The sequence below is a fragment of the Parasteatoda tepidariorum genome, chromosome 1 (genome assembly GCF_982258835.1).
Source record: "Parasteatoda tepidariorum strain Cologne lab strain chromosome 1, Ptep-v5.0, whole genome shotgun sequence".
In the NCBI taxonomy this organism is placed as follows: Eukaryota; Metazoa; Arthropoda; class Arachnida; order Araneae; family Theridiidae; genus Parasteatoda; species Parasteatoda tepidariorum.
The window spans coordinates 127,835,282-127,858,170 of NC_141755.1; the positions used below are offsets into that span (position 1 = coordinate 127,835,282).

The 22,889-nt window shown below is 28.7% G+C and overlaps 1 protein-coding gene across 9 annotated transcripts in view; it reads right to left on the bottom strand.

The window, feature by feature from the left end:
• Positions 1-22,889, bottom strand: part of LOC107443002 (exportin-T) — a 116,636-nt gene that overhangs the window by 91,388 nt on the left and 2,359 nt on the right. For 3 of the 9 annotated variants that reach the window (XR_011636312.2, XM_043054622.2, XM_043054620.2), the window contains exons 1-4: positions 17,403-17,692; positions 9,260-9,333; positions 4,242-4,324; positions 898-954 (exon numbers count right to left, since the gene is read on the bottom strand). Coding sequence is in view for 8 of the 9 variants with exons in the window: in XM_043054622.2 (XP_042910556.1) it covers positions 898-954; positions 4,242-4,324; positions 9,260-9,333; positions 17,403-17,406 (218 nt within the window). In the remaining variant the exon portion in view is untranslated. Of the gene's footprint in view, positions 1-897; positions 955-4,241; positions 4,325-9,259; positions 9,334-16,786; positions 17,723-22,889 lie in introns of those variants that run through there. The other 6 variants (XM_016056725.4, XM_071178197.2, XM_016056726.5 and 3 more) reach the window with 6 other exon arrangements.

Genomic DNA, 22,889 nt, shown 5'->3' on the forward strand with positions numbered 1-22,889 from the left:
TAAATTATTTTTTAATTTAAATTATTTTTTTTTAAAAAAACCTTACATGCATTTATTTTTTAATTAAAATATATGCATAAAACAAAAAATTTAATTGTAATATTTAATTAAAATTTTGTCTTTAAAATTTACTAAATTAAAAAATTTGGTACACTAAATAACTTTGTACTTCTTTTAAAAAAAAAAACAATCCATACATATTTTAAGTAAAAAATTAAAAACAATTAATAAATATCTATTCATTTTTTTTTTATTTATTTATTTTCTTTTATAGAATAACTGTCTTAAATTAAAAATAATATGTATTTATTTTTTAATTAAAATACATGGATAAAAAAGTTTAATTTTAAAATTTGATTAAAATTTTGTCTTTCAAAAAAAGTCTTTCAAATTTACTAAATTAAACTAAAAAATTTGGTATACCAAAAATTTTGTATTTTTTTAAAAAAAAAAACAATCCATACATATTTTAAACGAAAAAATTTTTTAAAATAAATAGCTACTGATTTTTCTGTTTTTAAAAATTTAATTTTTTTGGAGTAATTATTTTAAATTAAAAATAATAATTTATAAATTGAATAAAACATATTAAATAGTTATCAACCTTTTTAGAAAAGAAAATCAGAGATAAAATTCAGACATTATACATAGTTGCCACTCAACAACACAGTATTTCATAATTTTTGCACTCCACTACTGTGAAATGGTTGTTCAGCAAAAATGACAAGAGGGACTCTTTTGTTTTCTTTTTTTTCTAGGCTGATTCTTCATATGATTCTGCAGTAAAATTCTAATTTAACTAAATATTCAGAGATGATGACAAATGATGATTACTTTAAAAGAATGAGTCAACATAAATAAAATATAAATATATAGAAAGAAATGTAAGAAACTTACTTGTATTTAACATAATGTGATATGACTTGAAAGCAAAAAAACTTAACAGTATCTTGTCTAGAAAATAAAAAAATAAAAATTAATAAATTTATAAACACAAAATTTTATATAGTCTAGTAAAAAAAAATTGCTTGGATCCATTTCATTATCACAACTAGATCCACTTCAGTTAATCTGTGTCCAATTCTAGGGCCGATTTTGACTTGAATGAAATGCTACTAGCCTTTATTTATAACAGATTTATATCAGATTTGTGTTGTTTATTTATATTAACTTCTTCATTTTTGTCAGATTGATGACTATATTTAGACCACTTACAATATGATATTTTATTTCAATAAAATCAGACCAGTGACCAAAACTGGACGAAGTAAGAAATTTTGCATTTAAATATATGGAAAGTACAACATAAAGTGGAATCAAAAACCTCATTTGAAAAATATCATTAAATAAAGGAGTTACTATTAAAGTTACTATATTATCTTAATTTATCCAATTTATTTAATTCTATTTACAAATAATAAAATTTAACAGTATTTTAATAATAATAATTTAACAGTATTTTAATAATAATAATTTAACAGTATTAATTATAAATAAAATTTAACAGTATTAAATGAAAAAAAAGTTTCGCACTTAAATTTATGGATTTAATTACATCATTCTTATGACCGCACTTGTCATCCATTATTGTAGCACTTGTGATAGTAACGAAATAAAAACCTCACGATGTTCAGTTGACGAGTAAAAAAAATTCAAAATGAAGAAAAAAGTTTCCTATTAAAATTATCCTATTTAGCATCAATTAGGAAGAATAGTTGAACAAAATAATAAATAAAGAAAGAAAGAAAGAAATAATAATAAAAAAAATGATTAATTGAATGAAGTGTGCTTCATTTACAAATAAATTTTAGGTTTGATTCAATATTCACGAGACGCAGTCATACCTTTGCACACACTAGTAATAGTATAAATAAACAATTTAATAAAAAAATCAACAGCGGAAACAATCTTGGAGCTCCAGAAAACTCGGGATCGCTGTTAACGAAAAATCCGGATTTTTTTACGGAGCACAATCGTCTCTGATCTTATAAGAGTCGGTCATTTTCCTTTGCCATTAGAAATATAAAATAAAAAGACATTTTTTTCTACAGAAATGTTCTTTTAAAAATATGTTAATACACATAAGAAAATTAATATTTGAATTTAAATAAATGTTATTTAGATAATTTGCAGTAATTATTAAGGTGAGAAAACAATGGCTAAAACTGAAAAAACTGACATATGACAGAATAAAAACTTGATAACCCTACAACAAACAACATTGTTCAAAGCCATAAAACACTTGTACACAAAACTAATATTATGAGAGCCTATGGCTTAACATACTGAAATTTCGCAATTTCAATAGTAACATGCTATTGTTAATAAATAGAATAAATAAAAAATGAGTGAAAGTATAAATAATTTCATGAAATTAGGAGATTTTTCTAGTCAGAACATTTGAGAACATTTAAAAGGACGCTATACAGTCAGAGAAAAGCTTCAAGCAGTGTATTCATTACAGAAAAAAAATGAGAGAGAATTTCTCGCCCTTTCTCAAAAACAGGGTGAAATTTCAAAACGTTAAGTGAGATTTCTAAAAATTAAAAAAAAACACGAATAGACTTGGAAAAAAATTATTTCCTTAATTAAAATACATTTTTCACATCTTCTAATTGAATATTTTTGCTGCATCATCATATGGAAAATGTTCTATATCTACTTTTTCATCGGCTATTATATTTATTTGGCTGAAAAATATCCGTATTTGTTTCGTTTTGACCGTTTCTACTGACATTTGTTTCATTTTCATTTGTCCATTACGGAGTAGAGGATGTCGCCTTAACAAGCTATTTGTCCATCTTAATTCATGCACAAAAAATGTAAACGTCTTACATGAAGAAACCTTACCTACGGTGAACACGTGGTTGCAGAGAAATGTGTTCTGAAAGGGGTTCCGCAGTTCAGAGGGGTTGTGTTCTGCTGTTCGCACCGGTTCTGAACAATACAGATAAATAGTGAAGCTAGATAACAAGGACCGATGCTCAAAATAATGAAAGATCAAGGAAGAAAAGTGAAACGGATTTTATTCAAAATGGCAAAAGACTAAATTTTTCCCAAAATTCGTGCATTTTGAAATTGATTTATAGAGAGCGCGAACTTCTCACGTTAATAATTTCTTATTGCGAGAAAAAAATATATGCGAGATTCTCGCATTCTCGCGCTGTAGTGAAAACACTGCTTCATGGCAATTTTGTTTCAGAAAAATTGGTAGCTTAAAACCTAGAGTAATCTAAACCATGAAGTTAAAATTGTTGGAAAAAAATTTTTTTTTCAAAATATCAAAATGCAAAAAAAAGAATAATAATAATTATGACCGAATTATTCAGTAGAAATTTGACATTTTGAAAACTTCTAACATTTGAAATTTTGTGAACTTGATTTTTCTATATTCAACCGCTTCCCTGATTATATATAGCGAGTTAACACAGGTATATTGCAAATATTTATGATCCCGAGAAAACTCGAGAGTAGCAGAATTTGTCAGTACATTTTGTTTTTTCATGTATGAAAGGGGAAAAAAATAATAATCTGCTGTGATTGGAAGTTTTGTTAGGGAGTTTTGAAGTTATATTGTGGAACATGTTTTACGTGATTGTATATATGATGGTTGCTGAATTTACATAGCAAATTTAAAATGTATCACTTCACTGGCATTTGGAAATTATTCATTTTTGCTGACCCTTGTTTTAAAAACTATCATACAAAGATTAATATTTAACTTTTTTTCATTTGCCCGAGATGACTCGGTTTAGTAAACTGATTGTACATTAAATATTTTTTACACGTAAAAAAAAAATTAAGATGTCAACTTAGAACTTGTGTATTATGTTTTGTTTTAGTTCCTTGTATTTATGAATGAAATAAAAAAATACGTTGATATTTTGCATTTTGTTTTCAAAGAAATTGGTTAAGGGAAGCGGTTAAATCTACGAGTCTGCGTGAGAGAGACCTGTAGTAGTTAGTTCTTTTCTTTTAATGTTTTTACACAATTTCAATTTTTTGGACAAAATTTTTTTTTATTATATATTTTTGCAGCTATTATGTAGTAATATAAAATGCAATTTTAAATAAAAACACATTCAACTCCCCAATCGTATGGTCCTTGTATTTATTAATAAAATAAAAAAATATGCTGATTTTTTGCTTTTTTTTTCGAAAAAATTGTTAAGGGAAGAGGTTAGAAATTAAAGACAATTTTTGGTTCAAAGTCCTTCTAAAAATTGATAATAAGTCCTTACTGCTTGTTATCACTAGTCAAGAAATTGATACACAACTTCCATCCATCTTCTGAATCTTTCAGTTGCTCAAAGTATTGGATAGCCTGATAAAAATAATAGTATTAAGATTCATATATAGTTAACAAGTGTTTAAAAACATTGACACTTTAATATTGGTTAAGATCATTGACAATTGAAGAGCTGAGTGTTATGTTAGTGCCGTGAACCCTACAACATACCTCTCTAATACTAATATCTTTCTGCAAGATGCTTAAAAAAAAACAATACATGTTACAAATTTAAAGTAACACAAGCGTTAACTTCAACAAAAAAAATCGGTTCAAATAAAATAATTTTTTTAATTGAATATGTAATTTTTTTTTTATTCTAATATTAGGGGCGATATTCTCACATTTTGTAGGAAAATAACACACTAATTATTTCCTTTTCGCATTTTGTAATTCATCATTACATTAAAAAAATAATCATGAAATCCGTAACAGTAACTACCGAAAAAAAAGATTGAGAGGGCAAAATCACGAGAATCGGACAACTCAAAAGGCGTAGCTAAATGTGTGTCTTCATTTTCGAGATTCAGCTGTTGCAATAAATAATATTGTATTAAAAATATCAGATATTAAAACCTATGTTGAAATCAGTAGTAATAACTGCATGACAAAATAGAATGAAAATTTCTACAGAAAAGAAAACAAAATTTTTTACATCATTATTGCTCTTAAATGAGAATAGAAAAATCAAGCATTTTTTTCCCACCCCGATGAGCAATAAAAGCATCTTTTGAATATAATTCTGAAGAAACGATAAAATATTTCAGAAATTTCTGCAGAAAAGAAAAGCTAAATTTTTTACTACCGGAAGGAAAAATCTTTCAGCAAGAACTCGGCAACATTCTGCGACAATGGTGCCACGATTCTACCACAGGGGTTGTGAAGGATTGAGATTTCTTCCAGAATGCTGGGGGGGGGGAAGGAAAAATCTAAACACAGGGGTCATTGTACGTGTTCATGCAATCTATAAGTTCTGATTCCTTAAAGATACCCGTTCATCCCTTTCCCTTTGTAGCCTTTTGTGAATTAGAAGAAATTTCAAGGATTTATCCTACTTCGATAGACATTTCATCAGTTATTAGAATCATAGAATAAACTCTTTCTACAAATTATTTCATTTCTCGTGGCTGACAAATTTAATGCATTATTCAAAATTAAAGTGATTTCTACTTATTTACTATGTTCATAAAAATTATATCACAATAAGTTCAAGAACTGTATCTAGCAAATATCCACTAACTGTGAACTTTGTATGAAGTATGAACTTAGTCACTTACTAGCCCCGTGGCAGAAACGCAGCGACACGTCAACATTGTTACAGAACGTTAGAATTCTTGCAGAAAGATTTTTTTTTTTTTTTTGAAGAGCAAAAAACATATATTGATAACTTTTTTTTCTACGAAATTTGCATGTAATATTTGAATCATGCATTTAGATTAAAAAAAATTTGACGAGCTCAATTTACGCCAATACCACTGTTTTTGGCAGTTATTGATATTGATTTTCCCATGGATTATAAATGCCCCGATGTATTTTAAACAATATGGAAAATTCGAATCGTGCATTTGAGTATTTACTTTTTAAGGCAATAATTCTATGGAATTTTTGGCAGTTATTGCTATTCATTTCTCCATAGTTTTTAAATCTGATTTTTTTTTTATACGATATTATTTATAACATCCTAATCTCGAAACAAAACATGCGTTTGAGGAGTCAATCTTTTTTTCAGCAATTACTACTACGGATTTCAGGATTTTTTTTATTGTAATGATTATTTACGAAATGTGAAGAAGGAAATAATTTGTGCAGTCTCCCTCCCCCCCCCCCCCCATTAAATGCGAGAATATCACCCATAATATTAGAATAAAAAATTATTACACGTTCAATTAAAAAAATTACAAAGTTATTTCTTTCGTAAACAGAGCCCTTTCGTTATTTTAAATGAGTAACATTTATGCTTGTTATTATTAAAAGTATCTTGCAGAAAGATATTAGTGCTAGAGAGCGCAGATAGCTCGAAAAAATTCTGCCACAGGAGTCATTAATGATCAATGCCAGCAAATACGACCTGTGTTTGAACTATGAATTGTATTAAACAGTTTTTACTGGAATCATCAAAAAAGAAATTCCTCAAAAGGAAGTTTTGCTTGAGGTGAAACTAACGATTTTCATTTATGAAAAAAAATTTCTTCCAATTTCTATACCTAACTATTGTTGCTGAAAAAACAAAATGGAAATAAATATCACAATATATATTCTTGTCTATATTAAAATAATATGAAGTATAATACAATAATGTTTATAAACTAATTATCTGAAATGTAAATATAACGTTTTATAAAATTTTATCACAAAAAGAATGGTAAAAAGCTTTAAAAGCAAAAAACTATTCAACTTGAAAGTGTTAATTTCTAATAAAAATTCGAAAGATTTTTTAGCATTAACCCTTTCGCGACGCAAAGCGCGAAAGCGCGCTTACCGCTGAGGCCGGCAGTCTCTCTACCGTGTGTCTCCCCAGGGCCGGAGGGTTTTTTGATGTTAAGCCTAATTCCATGAAATTACCGAAATATCAGCGCGTTGTTTAATATTGTTCTATAGAGTATTTAAGTGACATATGCTTTATATATATTTCTATGGATACTTTATTTACTTAAGTTATTTCCTGTTTAAATGTAATATAAATATTAATAAGTTTAAATATTTTGCATAATTTCCTCTATTTCCAGCTCAGTTAAAAATTTTCGACGCTTCGACATTCTAACGGTCAAAAGAAAAAAAATTCATGCCTACAAGATCTAATTATCCACTAAAAACTAATCCGAAAATCGAAAGTAGCGAGAGATAAAAAAAACTCCCGTACTTACTGTAAATAAATATCACGTGCTAATTTAAAGAGCCCTCATAAAACATTCCCCCCTCCACTCCTTCCCCTAAAAACCACGTGAATGTACTTTCATCTTGAGTAGAAGGTCAAATCTACATGTATCTGAAACCATATGGACATACAATGCCATCTTTTGGAAGAAATTTCATTTTTTAAAACCTTCCGAAACGCTGGCACAAATAAGTGACGGTCGGGGGTGAACGAGAAAACTCTCTGACACGCGGGTGTGTCGGCCGGGAAGTGAGCGCGTTTCTTGCTGTCACATATATGTGACAGTCGGCTCGAAAGGGTTAATGAATTTCATTTAGGTTTTATAGCAGTGTTATATTGAATTTCATTCTTTGAATTTCACATCTAAAATTCAATTAATTAAATTCTAGATATTTGTTCAGGAGGTGGGTAGTTAAATCTCTTTTTAATATCAATCAGACTAAAAGACATCCTCCTACAAAAACAATCAGGATATTTTTTTGGACTACTTTTACAAAAAGTAAACAAAAAAGTGCCTCTACTGAAGTGTAATACAGACCGTAAGTTAAAAATAAGGACAAAATACTCTTCATCAGAGCAAACCCTGAATCGATGTTTTCTTTTTTTTTCTTTTCTTGCAATTTTAGACATTAAGTATAAAATATTTCATAATAATGAGGGGGGGGAATTCTTATTTTAAGAAATATTCATTTTCAAAAAACACACTAATTATTTCTTCTTTCTTTCTTTATAAGTCATCATCAAATTTAAAAACAATTAAAAACAGTGAAGCATAGCAGTAACTAACAAAAAAAAAAAAAAAAAAGGTTGATGGCGAAATCACGCCAAATTGAACTCTTTAAAAAGGGGGGTTACAAATGCAGTGTTTCAAGATTCAGCTGTTGTAAAAAATAATATTAGATTAAAAATATCACATTTTAAACACTATGTGTAAATCAATAGCAATAATTGCCACAAAAAAAATAGAACGCATACTTCTACAGAAAACCAAACTTTTTACTTCACTATTCTCAAATGAAAATAGAAAAATTTCAAACCTTTTTTTTCCCACTCCGATGGGCAAGAATGGCATATAATTTTGAATATAAGTCTGAAGAAAAGATAGAAACTTTCCAAAATTTCTGCAGAAAAAAAAAAAAAAAAATTTTTACTTCCCAAATGAAAAATCTTTATGCCAGAGCTCAGTAGCATTGTGAAACAATGTCGCCGTGTCGCCACGATTCAGCCACGGGGGTCAAATGACCGGACTTTATGCTTCTTGATTGAATGTATGAAATATATGCATGTTAGAAAGGATATAAACTAAAAAAAAAATTCTTATACTAAAACAAAATTGTATAATGTCAATTTTTATGCATTACAAACATAAAGAATACGATTTTTTTAACTCATTGCCTAACGCATTTCTTACTGTACAAGGTGTTTCTATTGTACATTTTTCGCAAACATATTTCTTCTAATTATTATCATTTCTATAATTCTTAGTATTATTCTTATAACTATTAGAAGGTTTAAGAATTATAATTATTCTTATAATTATAATTATTTCTTCTAAGAACTTGTGCAGTCTTCATTGCTTCAACATTATTCTGGGTAAAAACTAACAGTTAGTTAGAAATGAAGTAATGCAATCAAAATAAAAATATAAGCAGTTTTTGTCAAGTTTTCTGACACAAAAATGCCAATCTAAAATTTTAGGTACTTTCTTGAAATTCACAGTTACTCTGATTGAACTAACTACACAATTCTTTACAGAAATGTGCAACTCATCTAATACAATACGTTAAAAAAGCATTACATCGTCATATCTAATCAATAAATTGTTGACTGGTTGTGGTAGAAATAGGCATATATGACAAGTATATATTTCGAAAGAAAAAAAAAATAGAATATTAATTATTTGCTAGAAAAAGTCAAATGTGCGATAAAATGCATTTTCGATACTCTTAAACGGTCATTTGACCGGTTATGGTAGGTTTTGAAGACTTTGCAATGAAAATTCATTTATTTGATAGAAACTTTGAACAAGTTAAAAGGGGCTTCTACAAAATTAAATAATAAAAACAATTAGATTAAAAAAAATCTAAATATGAAACCTGAATCCTTGCAGCAGGGTTTGTTTGGTCTAAAAAGCCTCGTATAACTTCCAAATTCATGATTTTCAGCGTCACTGAAAAAAAAATATAGAGATTTTGAATTTATAAAATAATCATAGAGAAAAATGTTGATTTCATAAAAGTTAAATAATGTTAGAACAAATAATGTCCATACTATAATTTTGATGAGGAAACAGCAAATATATACTTCAATACATGAAATAAATATATGTATGAAATAAAATGTCTTTCAAAGGCTAGAAATAACAAGTGCTATTAAAATTGCCTAAATGGGATCCCATTGAATTGTCTAAATTACTGATATAAAATGTTTCCAGTCATGCTCTTTAACAGAAAGTTACTGATTTAGTTTACAGTTAAAGGAACAGGATATAACAATTTAATTATGCAGGGGTCTGTCTAGGTGCTTCTTAAAAGGTATCTATTTTGTGAAAATTAAGAAATAATTTGTGAAAATTAAAAAACCAACACAATATGCACACAATATCATTTTAATTAGTATTTTATCAAGTACCATATAAAAGAACAGATTTTTAATATTAGCATACTCAGACAAGTTTTAGCATTGTACTCGGTTAATACTGAGTAGTTGTAAGAATTAAATATTTATAAGTATAAATCAAGACAAAGATTTATAGAATTTGTGAAGGTCACCTTGCAGTTCAAAAAATTCTTTTTCATTATTAGGACTACTCTTCAGTAATTTAATTTCAAAATATTTTGTAAGGGGCCCAGAAAATTAGGTGGGCCTTGAGCCTGAATTTTTCTTGATCGGTCCCTCAGACCCCTGCTATGGAAGTTGTATTGATGCAATAGGTTCAGAGTTCACAGTTAAATGTAATTACTCATAAATTTGTAATAGAGTAAAAAAATATAAAAATTCGATAAGATATATAAAAACTATCATTTCAAAATTTTAGCAAAAGACATCCCATTAATCTGAAATTGATTGATTGAATGTAGGGTTTAGTGGCGCAAGGTCCAAATGAGGACATGCTGCGCCAAACAATATGGTGTCCATTAATCTGAGAAGAAAGCCTTTTAATTAAATGAGAATATCAGTTCTCAAGTTTTCTAGAATAAATAGCTATTTATCACACAAGTATTTTATTCTAAAATAGATATTAAATATTTCAGAAAACAAAAAATTCTACAAGAATATGCTACTTTAGGTTGCAATGCGTAATTAATTAATTGGCATAAAATAATAATACAGCCTCATAATTAAATTACAAGTTAATTAAAAGTATTTGCAACAGACACAAATAAAATCCCACATTTTTGACATGCACTGTCAAAATTCTAAACATTGCAGGTAATGTTTTTTTTTTCTTTTTAATTATCACATCTTAAGTTAAAATAAAATATTATAAAGACTTTTAAAATTGCAAACATACTTTTATTAAGTCGAAATGACAGAAAGACATGAAATGTAACAGAGAAAACATCTTAGAAATTTCGCAAAGGGAAATATCACTGTCAAATGATACTCCTCGGTTATTTAAAATTGAAGATGGCAGTACTGACATAATATCCTGACATGTGAACCATCTTTGTAGCTATATTTGAAAGTTTTTATTTTATTAAACCATGTTAAAAGAAACAACATGAGCATTGTTTGTTTCTTTCTCAATTTCAGTTATTTGGACAACAAAATTAACTACCCTATTTTGTTCCATTAACTTTTTACACTTGCAAAACTATCTATAGCAACATCAAAAGAGTCCTCCCATTTTAAATGGTGACTGATGCATGTTAAATATGTCGGGTCACTAAGTTCCCCAAGGTCTCATAACAAATATAAATCTCTGTGGGTACTGATTGAGGAGTTCCCTTGTCTTTTGGATTCAGTTCAAAGTTACAAGGCTACAGAGTTGAACATTGGTAGCCATAAACTCAAATTTGAGTCGGCTGTTCGATGACGGTTATGAAATAAAAAATCAACTGAGCAATTGTCGCAAGTCACTATATTTAGTAATTCTATGTAATTATTAGGCAAACAACCGTGTAATTTTAAGTCATTCACATTTTCGTGAACAGTAAATACACACACAATATATGGTGTTTTACCTATGCATAAATTATGGATAGGACGCAGTACAGCAAACAGAATGTTCTCTATGTTAAATTTTACTATAATTCTAATAATAAATAACTTCTGAATTAACTTTTGAATTCATAAATTACGCCAAATTTCCTTTTAAATGATACCAAATACAAGGATATTGCTTAAACTTTAAAAATTCAATACTGGTTTCAGTTGGCACAGAATTCAACAACATCGACCAGTCCTAGCGGCTACGAGTCATACCCTTCAAGATGGTCCATTTCTGTGATTTTTTTTTTTTTGCGGGCCGCTGAAACTAAGGCTGAATTGTCAGAACGCAGTCTAAACTCGGTAGTTTAAACCCCAGTTCCGCGGTTTACGTAAACCCGGTGTAAACGAAAAACTAGTTTTCGTTGCTCGAACGTGGTTTTGCCGAGGTTTAACGAGACTGGAGCAAGACCAAGCTTATCGGATGTATTTGCACCAAAATTTTGCCTGGTTGAGAAATTCACCCAATCAGGTGGAAGGAATCGTATCTGTCACTACTTGGAAAAGTCTTGGGATGTTTTGTTTACATTTTGTAGATACGATCATAATGAAAATAAAGTTAGTTATGTTTGAATCATTGCATAGTTAATCAAAAAAGAAATATTTTTTATGAAATAGAATTCGGTTTCGTTAAATATTGTTGTGTGTTTGTAAGAAAAGTTCTCATGCAGAACATTATATTTTAAATATTGAACAATGAACATTGGTTTATATTCTATTGCAAATAAAATAATACTTATCTGACTTATTTCAGAAAGAAAATTTTAAGAAATAATGGATTTTTAAATAAAAACTTTATATGGCAAACAAAAATCTGAATAAAAAAGTGCTTTATAAATAAAATTGATGTATAATAATATGTATGCTTGTTTTTATAAAATAATCTGATTTCTTTTCATTCTATATAAATGAAAATGAGTGAAAAATAATTTTTCTATCATGTTTGGAACATTTTATTATGATTGATTTTGCTATGATTTTTGTTAGAACTTTACAGTTACCAATTAATTGAAGGTAAGTAATATAGATATAATCAACGTTGGTATTCTAGACATAAAATTAACTTGTTTATAAAATTGGTCTTAAAAAAAATTTTTTTAAAGAAAATTTACTAATAATTTTTTCCAAAAAATATACAAAGTAAAATTTTTATAGGACTTACACACATTCTTAGAACCTTATTTTAGTATATTTGTTGATCACATATCTTTATAAATAATTTTCTTATGTGCCTTTCCTATGAATGCACAACATTAAGGAATCTGCATAATTTCAATATAATATATATCAATACAATAAGTATATATATATATATTATTTCTATTTGTGTAAGCAACATTAATACTTGATTATGAGACTTAGTATTAAGTATAGATAAACTTTTTTACAATGATGTTTTGTAAGTCACTCATGCAACCATTGTTCGTTAAAGACCTCAGGTTTATCAATATTTAAAAAAGAATATGTTTGTCCATTAGCAGAAAAGATTTATAGATTGGTACCTGTGTACCTATATCATATTTTAAGCCACAACCAGGCAGTAGCTTACAAGAAAGAAAGAAGAAAAAAACATCATGAAAGAGTATGAAATTCAAGGGCTAACTTGTAATCTCTCCCCGGTAAACAACTGTATATTTTTTAAAGATAATTTTGATTCTTTTAGCAATTGTTGTTGATACAAACATATTACAATTTGGAAGTATTACCTATTTATAAATTTTTGCTCACATAGATCATTTTAGTTACTGATAAAAGAACACAGTACATGATATAGCATAAGAGATTTATAGATTGCTACCTGTGTACCTTTATCAAATTTCAGCCCACAACCAGGCAACAGCTTACGAGAAAGAAAAAAAACCCATCATGACAAAGTATGAAATTTAAGGGCTAACTCGTAATCTCTCCCAAGTAAACAACTGCATATTCTTTTAAGATAATTTTGTTTCTTTTGGCAATTGTTGTTGACACAAACATATTCCGATATGGAAGTATTGCCTATTTATAAATTTTTGATCACTTAGATCATTTTAGTGACTGATAATATAGCACAGTACATGATATATATGGTATTGACTACTAGTTAGATTAGTAGGACCATAACTTTGGCACCAATCAGTGAAAGGTATTGTGTCAGGTTGCTTTATTTTTATTTACTTTGGTGATCCGAAGACATGCCATTGCAATTTTGATCATCTGCAGAGGGGATGGCTCCCCTGATTTGGTAACCCGACGTCCTGCAAGCAAAGTTTAGCACTTCATGGTAAAACAGTTTTATGAGAACCGGTACAGCACACCCTTAGTCCCTATGCAGGCTGATCAAAGTGGTTACTCACCCACTTATTGACTGCAGCCAAAGGTGCTTGACTTCAGTGTTTAACTGGTAACCGTGTCTTAACGATCAGTCCACTGCGGGACTAATAAAGATGAAAAAATGAGCTTAAGAGTTTAAATTTGTATTAAGGAAAAATTCTATTGTATTAGATTTTATTCTTGCAATTCAAGGGCATGCACATTCTAGAAAATTTACTTAAAAGCATAATTGGAAACTATTAATAAGGGAGGAAAATGATTTGTATGCATTTAAAAATGAATGAAGTAAGCTTTTGTGAACTTCATAAGTTTTTTTTTTTTTTTCAAACACCACTTTTTATTACTCACATGCTTAATAACTTCGTAAACTTTTTCTCAGGCTTACTAACTTGATTTACTACTAAATTTATCACCATGCTGATATCTGTAATTTTTTATAACATATAAGATGTTATATATTATATACATACTATATAACACAGATTTTTTTTTAAATTACTTTTTTTATTTTTTAAATTGCTTTATAGTTTTCAATTATTAAACAATAAAACATAAGCATTATTTGATCTATAAAAAAAATTTTGAACGAATCATATTTTAACTGTAACATAAACCGACATGAATAAAAATATTATGGTGTTTAATTTTAATTCCATGGAATGAAGTTATTGAGCCAACCAATGTCACATATCTGTTGTCTTTTATCATTGACTTCATACGCAAAGTTTGTTTCTCATGTTTTTTCTTTATATATATCTCAAAAATGTAGAATAATAAAAACATGAACACGTCTTCATTTATTAAGGAGTCAATAAAATTCTACTTAGTTGAAACAAGCTCTCTTCAAAGAATCATGTTGTGGTGTTCACATGCTCAATTGCAAAAATCTAGAAAAAATAGCAATTTTTAAATTCATTTGGTACTTCAGTCATTTTAGTTGGCCCGACAGATCATGTTAAGGAAATATCCCTGAATTGTGTTAGTTCATTTAATAGTCTATTTTCCCTTAAGAGACAACTGCTTTCTGCCACTCTTACAGGGCAAGAATCATTCGTTTCCATACCATTAAAAGTTTATCTCCTGGTTATTTGGTTATTGACAATATACACAGAAAAATTATTTAAATGCAGCCAAGACGAACCAGTTTTCAGCATCTTAAATGACTTTCAGTCAATTAAATATAAAAAATTAAAATGTGATTTAACATAGCTCATAAAGCAGTTCAAAGAAATATTTTGGTATGGCATGAACTAAAAATTATTGCTATCTCATATTGCAGTAATGAAAAGTTCTTTTCATCTAGTCTATTTGAGCTGCGCTAGAGACATGCAAATAAAAATTTTAGAAAATTCTACTAAGTTAGTCTATTCAAGTAAATATCTCTGCACTTAGTGTTACAAAAGCACATATGTAGTCTTTAACAAATTAATTTTCGCTTATATTTTTCTTATAATTTAGTTGAAATAAAAAATGTTTTCTCCAATTCACACTAGAACTTCATTAATAGTAACAAAATAAAGTGAAAAGTGGCTGTGAAAATTTTTTTTTCTAAATTAAGTTTTAAAAACACAGTTTTTTTCAACTTCCAGCTACTAGCATTTATGTAGTTAAAATTTATAAAACGGAGAATTATAACATGCACAGTAACTTTTATTCATGACATGAAGTTGTTATTCTCTGATTTAGAAATATTCATAAAGTGACTTCTAAGTGATGTTTTTTTTAATACTTTAGAAAAATGTAGCAAACAAATCAAAAAAGATAAATTAATGTATGTGCTTTGAAAAATCTGTTGACTGCTACTAAAAAACATATGTTAAGAGATAAGAAATTCTATAAATAAATAAAACTCCCCTCTTTAAAAAAATCTAATCAATGTTTGAAACTATCAAACAAATTAAATAGTAATAATTATTGTCAACATGTAAAGAATCCAATACTTTTTATTAACAATAGCACTATTTTAAGATCAGTAATTGGTCTATACAAACATTCATGATTTTTAATTTTAAAAAAAGTAATTTTACTCTATTTAATCCTTAAATTTGTAATTTCGCATAACTCACGTTTTATTTATTCCGAAAAGGTCTATCTTCTGAGTGGTTGAATATAATATACAAAATCACTCAAAAAGAAAGACCCATTCAGCAAGTGAGATATTTAATTATCTCAATGTTTATTTTCAAGAAAACAAAAGTTACAAAATAGTAAATTGTCAATTCAGAAAATCCAAAAGAGGCATTCTTTCATAAGATTTTATAAACTGACTAGGTTTAACTTAGACAAGGCTGAACTAGATCTTTAGAACCGCGTTTTTCCTTAAACTCCGTTTCTGCAATGCAGATTGGTTTAACTTCGCTGTTTAGACCAGGTTTAAAGTTAAACCATGTTCTGACAATTCAGCCTAAAAGTTGCAAGACTTGACAATTATTCAGCCACAGATCACGACAAGAAAATCTCCCAACAGGACTTGAAAAAAAATATTTCATCGGGTTTGTGGGGATATATTTATCAACAATGTCAATTTTCATCTATGAAAAGATACCCCCACCATAAAATCGAGTTAACATGTCTTATATACTACAGTAGGGAACCGATTATCCGGAACGATCGGGACCATTGCTATTCCAGATAACTGATTTTTCCGGTTTTCTGAATCGATACAAAATGCCTTTTTTTATTGTTAAACCCAACTTAAAAAAAAAAAAAAATAGTTGGAAATAATCTTGAAAAGAAGAAAAAACGATGAAGTAATACACTAATGATTATTTCCAAAATGATGGTAAGGTAAACATCTTTCAAAAAAGAAAGGAAAATCCTAAAATCTAAAGAGGAAAAAAACTTTTTTTTTTTTTAAAAATGGCAGAAAAATTTATCGAATTTCGTTCCGGTTTTTTGGTTTTCCGATTTCCGGATAACGGGTTCTGTACTGTAGTCAATTGTATTAGTAGACACACTACAGGTTCTATAACATAAAAATAAGGGTGTCTTATCTTGATCTGTCATACTAACTACAATCACCAAATAGAATTCAAAACTTGCAAAATGTTTTAAGAAAAACATATAAAAATGAACCCAAGGGTTGCTATGAATTATACCTTTCAATTTGGTTTCCTCCTGTAATAACTTTTTTAATTTCTTGCGTGTCACTGCCTGTCAAGACTTAACTATTATTTTGGCGAAGATCCCGATACAATAATATTCCTAAAAATGACTAACTAACGAGTTTCATAGTAGAACCCCATTTTATTGTCCAACAATGTTATGAGAATATGAAAGTAGTACAATATTTATTACGTATGCATCCTTAAATATATAGTTTAGCCGGGGATATTTCCATGGTAAGATTTCCGTATCGTGGTCTGAGGCAAATTAATCACCAAGTCTTGGCAATTTCCGGGCAGCGACTCGCGAGAAACTAAAACAAACGTCACAGAAAGGGTTCAACTCGAAAGAAATAACTCGAAGCCACTCCATCTACATGTTTTTTTTTCCCTTTTAATTGCATGTATATGGCAATTGTAGTTAGCACGACACATCACGATAGGGAAATATCCCCATTAAACCCTATAACTGGCACATAAATATACCGACAAATATTGGAATAATGGGTCCACTTATGCCAACAGGCCACAATTTTTAGAAATCCTCTTATTATAACTGTTAATGTAATATATATCGAGCAAAAACTATATATAATGATGTAGGATTAACTCATAACTATCTGTATAAACCTTGAATGATGAATAAATATGATGCAAGTCGAGAATAATCACCAAAATTTACATTTAATGCAAACTTGTTGACATCACAGCTTAAGAGAAATATTTGTATTTTCGAAATATTTTTAATAAAAAAAACTCAGTTTCATTAGCAGTAAAAAAATTTAAAATAGCAATCAGTTTAAAATTGAACATGGCTTAAACCCATGATAAATAAAAATACTCCCTTCTTCATAATAATTAATAAACAGAACTTTTATTTTTAAAACAAAAATATTGCATGCGTGCATGTATTATTTAACGATTACGATTATATTTTAAAATCAACAATAGAAGTATGGACCATTCTCACTGCCTCTCTCTGGATGGTAGCATGGCGGCTGCCGAGTCCTGCCTGCAATATAAATGTATCAATAGAGACTTATATTTCGCTAATTTTGATGTTTGTTATTTAGAAGAAATAGATAGTCGGAAATTTGCAGAATAAAACTAAATGTTTTGGTATCCACCCAGGGCCGTAACTACGCCGGGGCAGCCGGGGCACCGCCCCGGGGCCCCGACGGTCAAGGGGGCCTCATATGAAGAGACCACATCATGTTTTTTTTTCTTCAAAATAAAGCACTCTTATTATATATATGTAGGAAAGAAATTGCGTTAAGATAGTGTTGATGAAAATTTTCTTTTTTGTAATAGCGTACCTACTATAACATAAAGGGAAGGGTAAAAAACGGTAGAACACCTTTTCACAAATTATTTCCCTTTCTTAAAAGAACAAACACGCTTTGCAGAGAAGGGGAAAGGCCACAGCTGCATGTAGTTGATTGCGTCAGACCCGGTGGCAGAGGGCCCCTCTAAAATTTAGATGATGGGGCAAACGATGCGTTTCACCCCTCCTGAAATTTAGACACTCACAAAAATAAAGTCAAGTAAAATCAGTAATTTAAAATAAAGGATTTTTTTCAATTTTGAAGCTATTTTTGAAATAGAAAACTTTATATTCCTCTAACATTTATGTGTCTTGCCTCTTCTGATATTTAGTTATTCGCCAAGACGAAGTCTAGTAAAATAGGTAATTTTAGAGGAAAAAAAAGGCTATTCTTTTTCAGCTTTGAAGATATACATCAAGTTATTCTGTTATGGGCGATTAATATGTTTTTTGACTTTTGAAAAAGTAAAGTAAAGGTAGAAAAAGTATTTTATTTCCAACTTTTACTCTATTTTCTACCGAAATAGTAATGAGGGGGCGAACATAGTTTTTCGCCCCTTCTGAAATTTCAAAGTGTTAAAAAATAATAAAAATTGGTAACTAAAAAAAAATGTTATTTTTGAATCTATTTTCCAAATAGAAAGCTTTATTTTCTTCTGAAATAAGAGTAAGGGGGCGAAAAATTTGCTTCTCATTTTCTGAAATTTGGACATTAATAGAATAAAATCAAGTAAAGTTGAAAATTTTCACAATTTCGACGATATTTTTAAAATAAAAAACTTCATTTTCCTCTTAAATTATAGTAAGGGTATAGAAAACTTTAATTTCTTCTGATATAAGGTAAGGGGGGCTAAAAACTTTTTGTATCTTCAGAAATTTAGACATTTGAAATAATAAAGTCCAGTAAAATTGTTTTTTTTAAAAAAAAAAAAAACTTTGAAGCTATTTTTCAAAAAGAAAATTTTATTTTCTTCTTAAAGTGAGGAGGTGAAGAATATACTTCACCCCTTCTGAATTTCAGACATTCGCAAGAATAAAGTCGAGTGAAATTTATATTTAACTCTTATTTTCGACTTTAAAGCTATTTTCCAAAATTGAAAACTTTAGCCTCCCCTTCCGAAAATTTGACAATCGCAATAATAAAGTAAAACAGAATTGAGAATTTCAGAAAAAGAAATTACTTTTTTTCCCAATTTGATAGCTATTTTTCAAATTGAAATAGAAATCGCCCCCCAAGAAAAATGCTTCGGTTTTGTTTCAATTTTTTTCTACATATTACAAGTTTCAATTTATTAAAAAAATTTAAAAGAAAATCACGAAAAGAGAAGAGGAGCACATCATAAAAAAACATAACAAGTGTTTAGAAAACTAAAATAAGCACCACTGTTTTGCATCCTGAAAAATGCATTCTACACTGAGACTAATAGATATATTTGAAAGCATCTTTTGACTGTGGGTGGTATGAAGGTGCTAAAACCTTCATACCCCCCACAGAGTTGACCCACAGTTATCTGACTCCTCAAAAAATAGCCATCTCCTTTTACACCATGGGAAAATGACCTTTTCCTTCTTTAAATTGCCTTAATCATTTTTATGACCCTGGGCTCTTTTGTGCTTTTATAAAATGTCATATATTTACAGTACCATCTATATGTCCCTTAAGTTGTCTTAAACTAGAAATTATCTAGATGTTCTAGGAAAACAGATGTAAGCTTTTAAGGAATCCAAGGGGATGACTCTTGTTAACATTTACTTAGGTCATTTTGTCAAGAGATTTTTTCTGAGACAAACGTAAAACGTTGCAGTTAAATTCCAGTTTTTAACTCATTTAATTGCGTCATTTAAATTAACCATTTTTAATTGAGATATAAATTTTCTGTTACCTTTTGTTTTGTTCAATTTTTGAAATTAAAATTTAACTTCAATTAAGAGTTTTTTAAATTATTTGCAACTTCATTTTTTCAAACATAAATCGTGATATCAATAATTCCCATTCCTAATAAAAAATTTCTTTGGAAAACAAGAAAACCAAATGTAAATTTATTTATAAGGAGGTAAGTAAATGTTTGCATTAACTCATTTAATACATTTAAATTTTATATTTATATACTGTTAGAATTCTAGATTTATACCTTGTTAGATTTATACCTCTTTATATTTAAACTTTATTGATTTCAGTAAAGCCTTTGATTCAGTTAAGAGAGAGAAATTATGGGAAATTTTATCACTTTATAATATACCAGAGAAATATATTAACATAATCAAAGATATGTATGATAACAGCAAAGCATGTATAGAAGTAAATGGAGAATTAACTGAATTCTTTTTACTAAAAACTGGCGTGAGACAGGGATGTGTTTTATCGGGATTTTTATTTATACTGGTGATAGACTGGATTATGCGAAACAGCTTGAAAGATGAAAAAAGAGGAATAAGGTGGAATTTCACAACTACTTTAGAAGACCTTGATTTTGCTGATGACATCGTACTTATTTCATCCAAATGTACAGACGTTCATCTTAAAACAGACAAATTCAACAAATATTCAAATAGTGTAGGTTTATTCATGAACAAGAAGAAAACTAAAGTTATGAGAATAAATCAAAAGAAAAATGACAAAATTAAAATCGAAAATCACGAAATAGATGACATAGAGTCATTTAGCTATTTAGGTTCTATTGTAGATAAAAAAGGTGGAAGTAGTGAAGATATTAGACAGAGAATAATCAAAGCAAGAACATGTTTTAAGGGATTACATAAATTTTGGAGAGAGTCAAATATTGAAATAAAGACAAAAATAGTTGTTTACAAAGCTATTGTTAGAGCAGTACTATTGTATGGCGCAGAAACCTGGAAACAGACTAAGATCGAAATACAAAAATTAGAAACCTTTCAAAACAAATGTTTAAGATTTATTTTTAAAATTTTCTGGCCTTACAAAGTATCAAATCAAAATCTATTAAAGAAAGCTAAAATAAAAACAATCGAAGATGAAATTAAAAAACGAAGATGGAGCTGGCTCGGACATATCCTTAGAATGCCCAAAGAAAAAATTTAATCTGTTGCGCTTACATGGGCCCCTGATGGTAAGAGAACAAGAGGAAGACCCAGACTTACCATCCAGCGCATGTTTTTGGGCGAATTAAGAGAATGTGGAATATCTGGCTGGGAGGAAGCAAGATCTATTGCTTAAGACAGGGGGCGTTGGAGGGATATGCTGGAGGCCTTAAGTGCCCAAGGCACGTAGAGGATAAGATAAGATAAGATAAGAATTCTTTTATAAGAATGGTAAAATAAAAATTGCTTTTTTTTATGTTCGTATATAAATTTGATTTGTATAGTACTTTAATTCATAATTTTACTGTTTATTGTGTGCATGGATTTTGTTCTGATTTTATATTTTTTAAATTATTAACACCTTTAAATTTTTTGAATTGGAACTTCGAATTTTTAGGGTTTTTAACAACTTTGTTTTCATTAAAAAATGAAATGCAATCTTTATTTTATATAAAAAAAAATCATATTTAATTTAATAAAATAGCTATGAACATCAGCTTAGAAATCCGTAGCAATTAAAATTCATTGCCATGACAAACCATTAAAAAGTATTTTTTTTTAATTAGCAAATATGCTTTGATTTTTTTCTCATTTTTCTTTCATAAAAAAAAAAAAAAAAAAAAAAAAAAAAACTATTACTCTTTGTCATAATTTTGCCACATATCGTTGGTTCAAAACTAAATCGACACTTCTGCATTATCTTCTCATGTTATTTGAATGAGAAGTGAGTGCAGAAGTGTCGTTTTAGTTTTGAACCAGCGATATGATTACATGGCGTCATGAATATATAGGCCAAATATTCAAGAACGAATTCTTTTCAAAATATAGCTATATTTTCTAGGGACCTGTCCATATTGGAGTAAAGCAACTTTGTTATTTGTTAATCGATGTATATAGAGAAAAAATTTCTGTTTATTTTTTCAATTAGGACTTTTTAAAATGTGGATATATGTGCCGATAGAAATAAAAGTCTATAATTTCCTTCAGTTTCCATAACGCGATCAAAAAATTTTAGATTTGAAATTAAAAAATAATTTTAATTATTATAATGATTTTGTCTTGAAAAGACCTTCCTAAACCTGTTGAATCCGGTATAGTAACCGGATTCAACAGGTTTATAAAATTGGTATTTTATGATTAGCATTATATTTAGAGGTGTTTTGGTTCTCACTAGCATAAAAGTATTGTTTTTCTTTAAATATTTTTTTAGTTTGATTTGATACACATATAATTTAATAGGATAGTATTTTTTATTTTCAAATTTAATGGATAATAATTGTAAAAAATGAGTGAAAACAATCCCACGGACAATGCGACGGATTTAAGGTTATGTCAAGGAACGTCTCTTGTGAATATCAATTGATTGTTTCTCTTTTGAAATTACATTATGACGCATTCACATACATTATTAATACAAATACATTTTCCAGGGTGAGACGATGAGGCAACCACAAGCACTGGTTCAAGAGGGAAAAATGCACAATATTACCGTGATTACAGAGCACGGAAGCGAGCGGTGCAGGAAAAAGAGTTGTTGAATAGAACTAGTGATCCTTCTACGACTGCTGATTCTTCAACAATTAACGTCGCAGGTTGCGAAGTTTAACTTCTTCCGTGCGGAGAGACTCCACGCACTATTTTTTTTAATATTGCTTGTTTTATTTCAATGAGTACTTATTGCATTCAGTGACTCTAATAATAAATGCCGATTTTTTA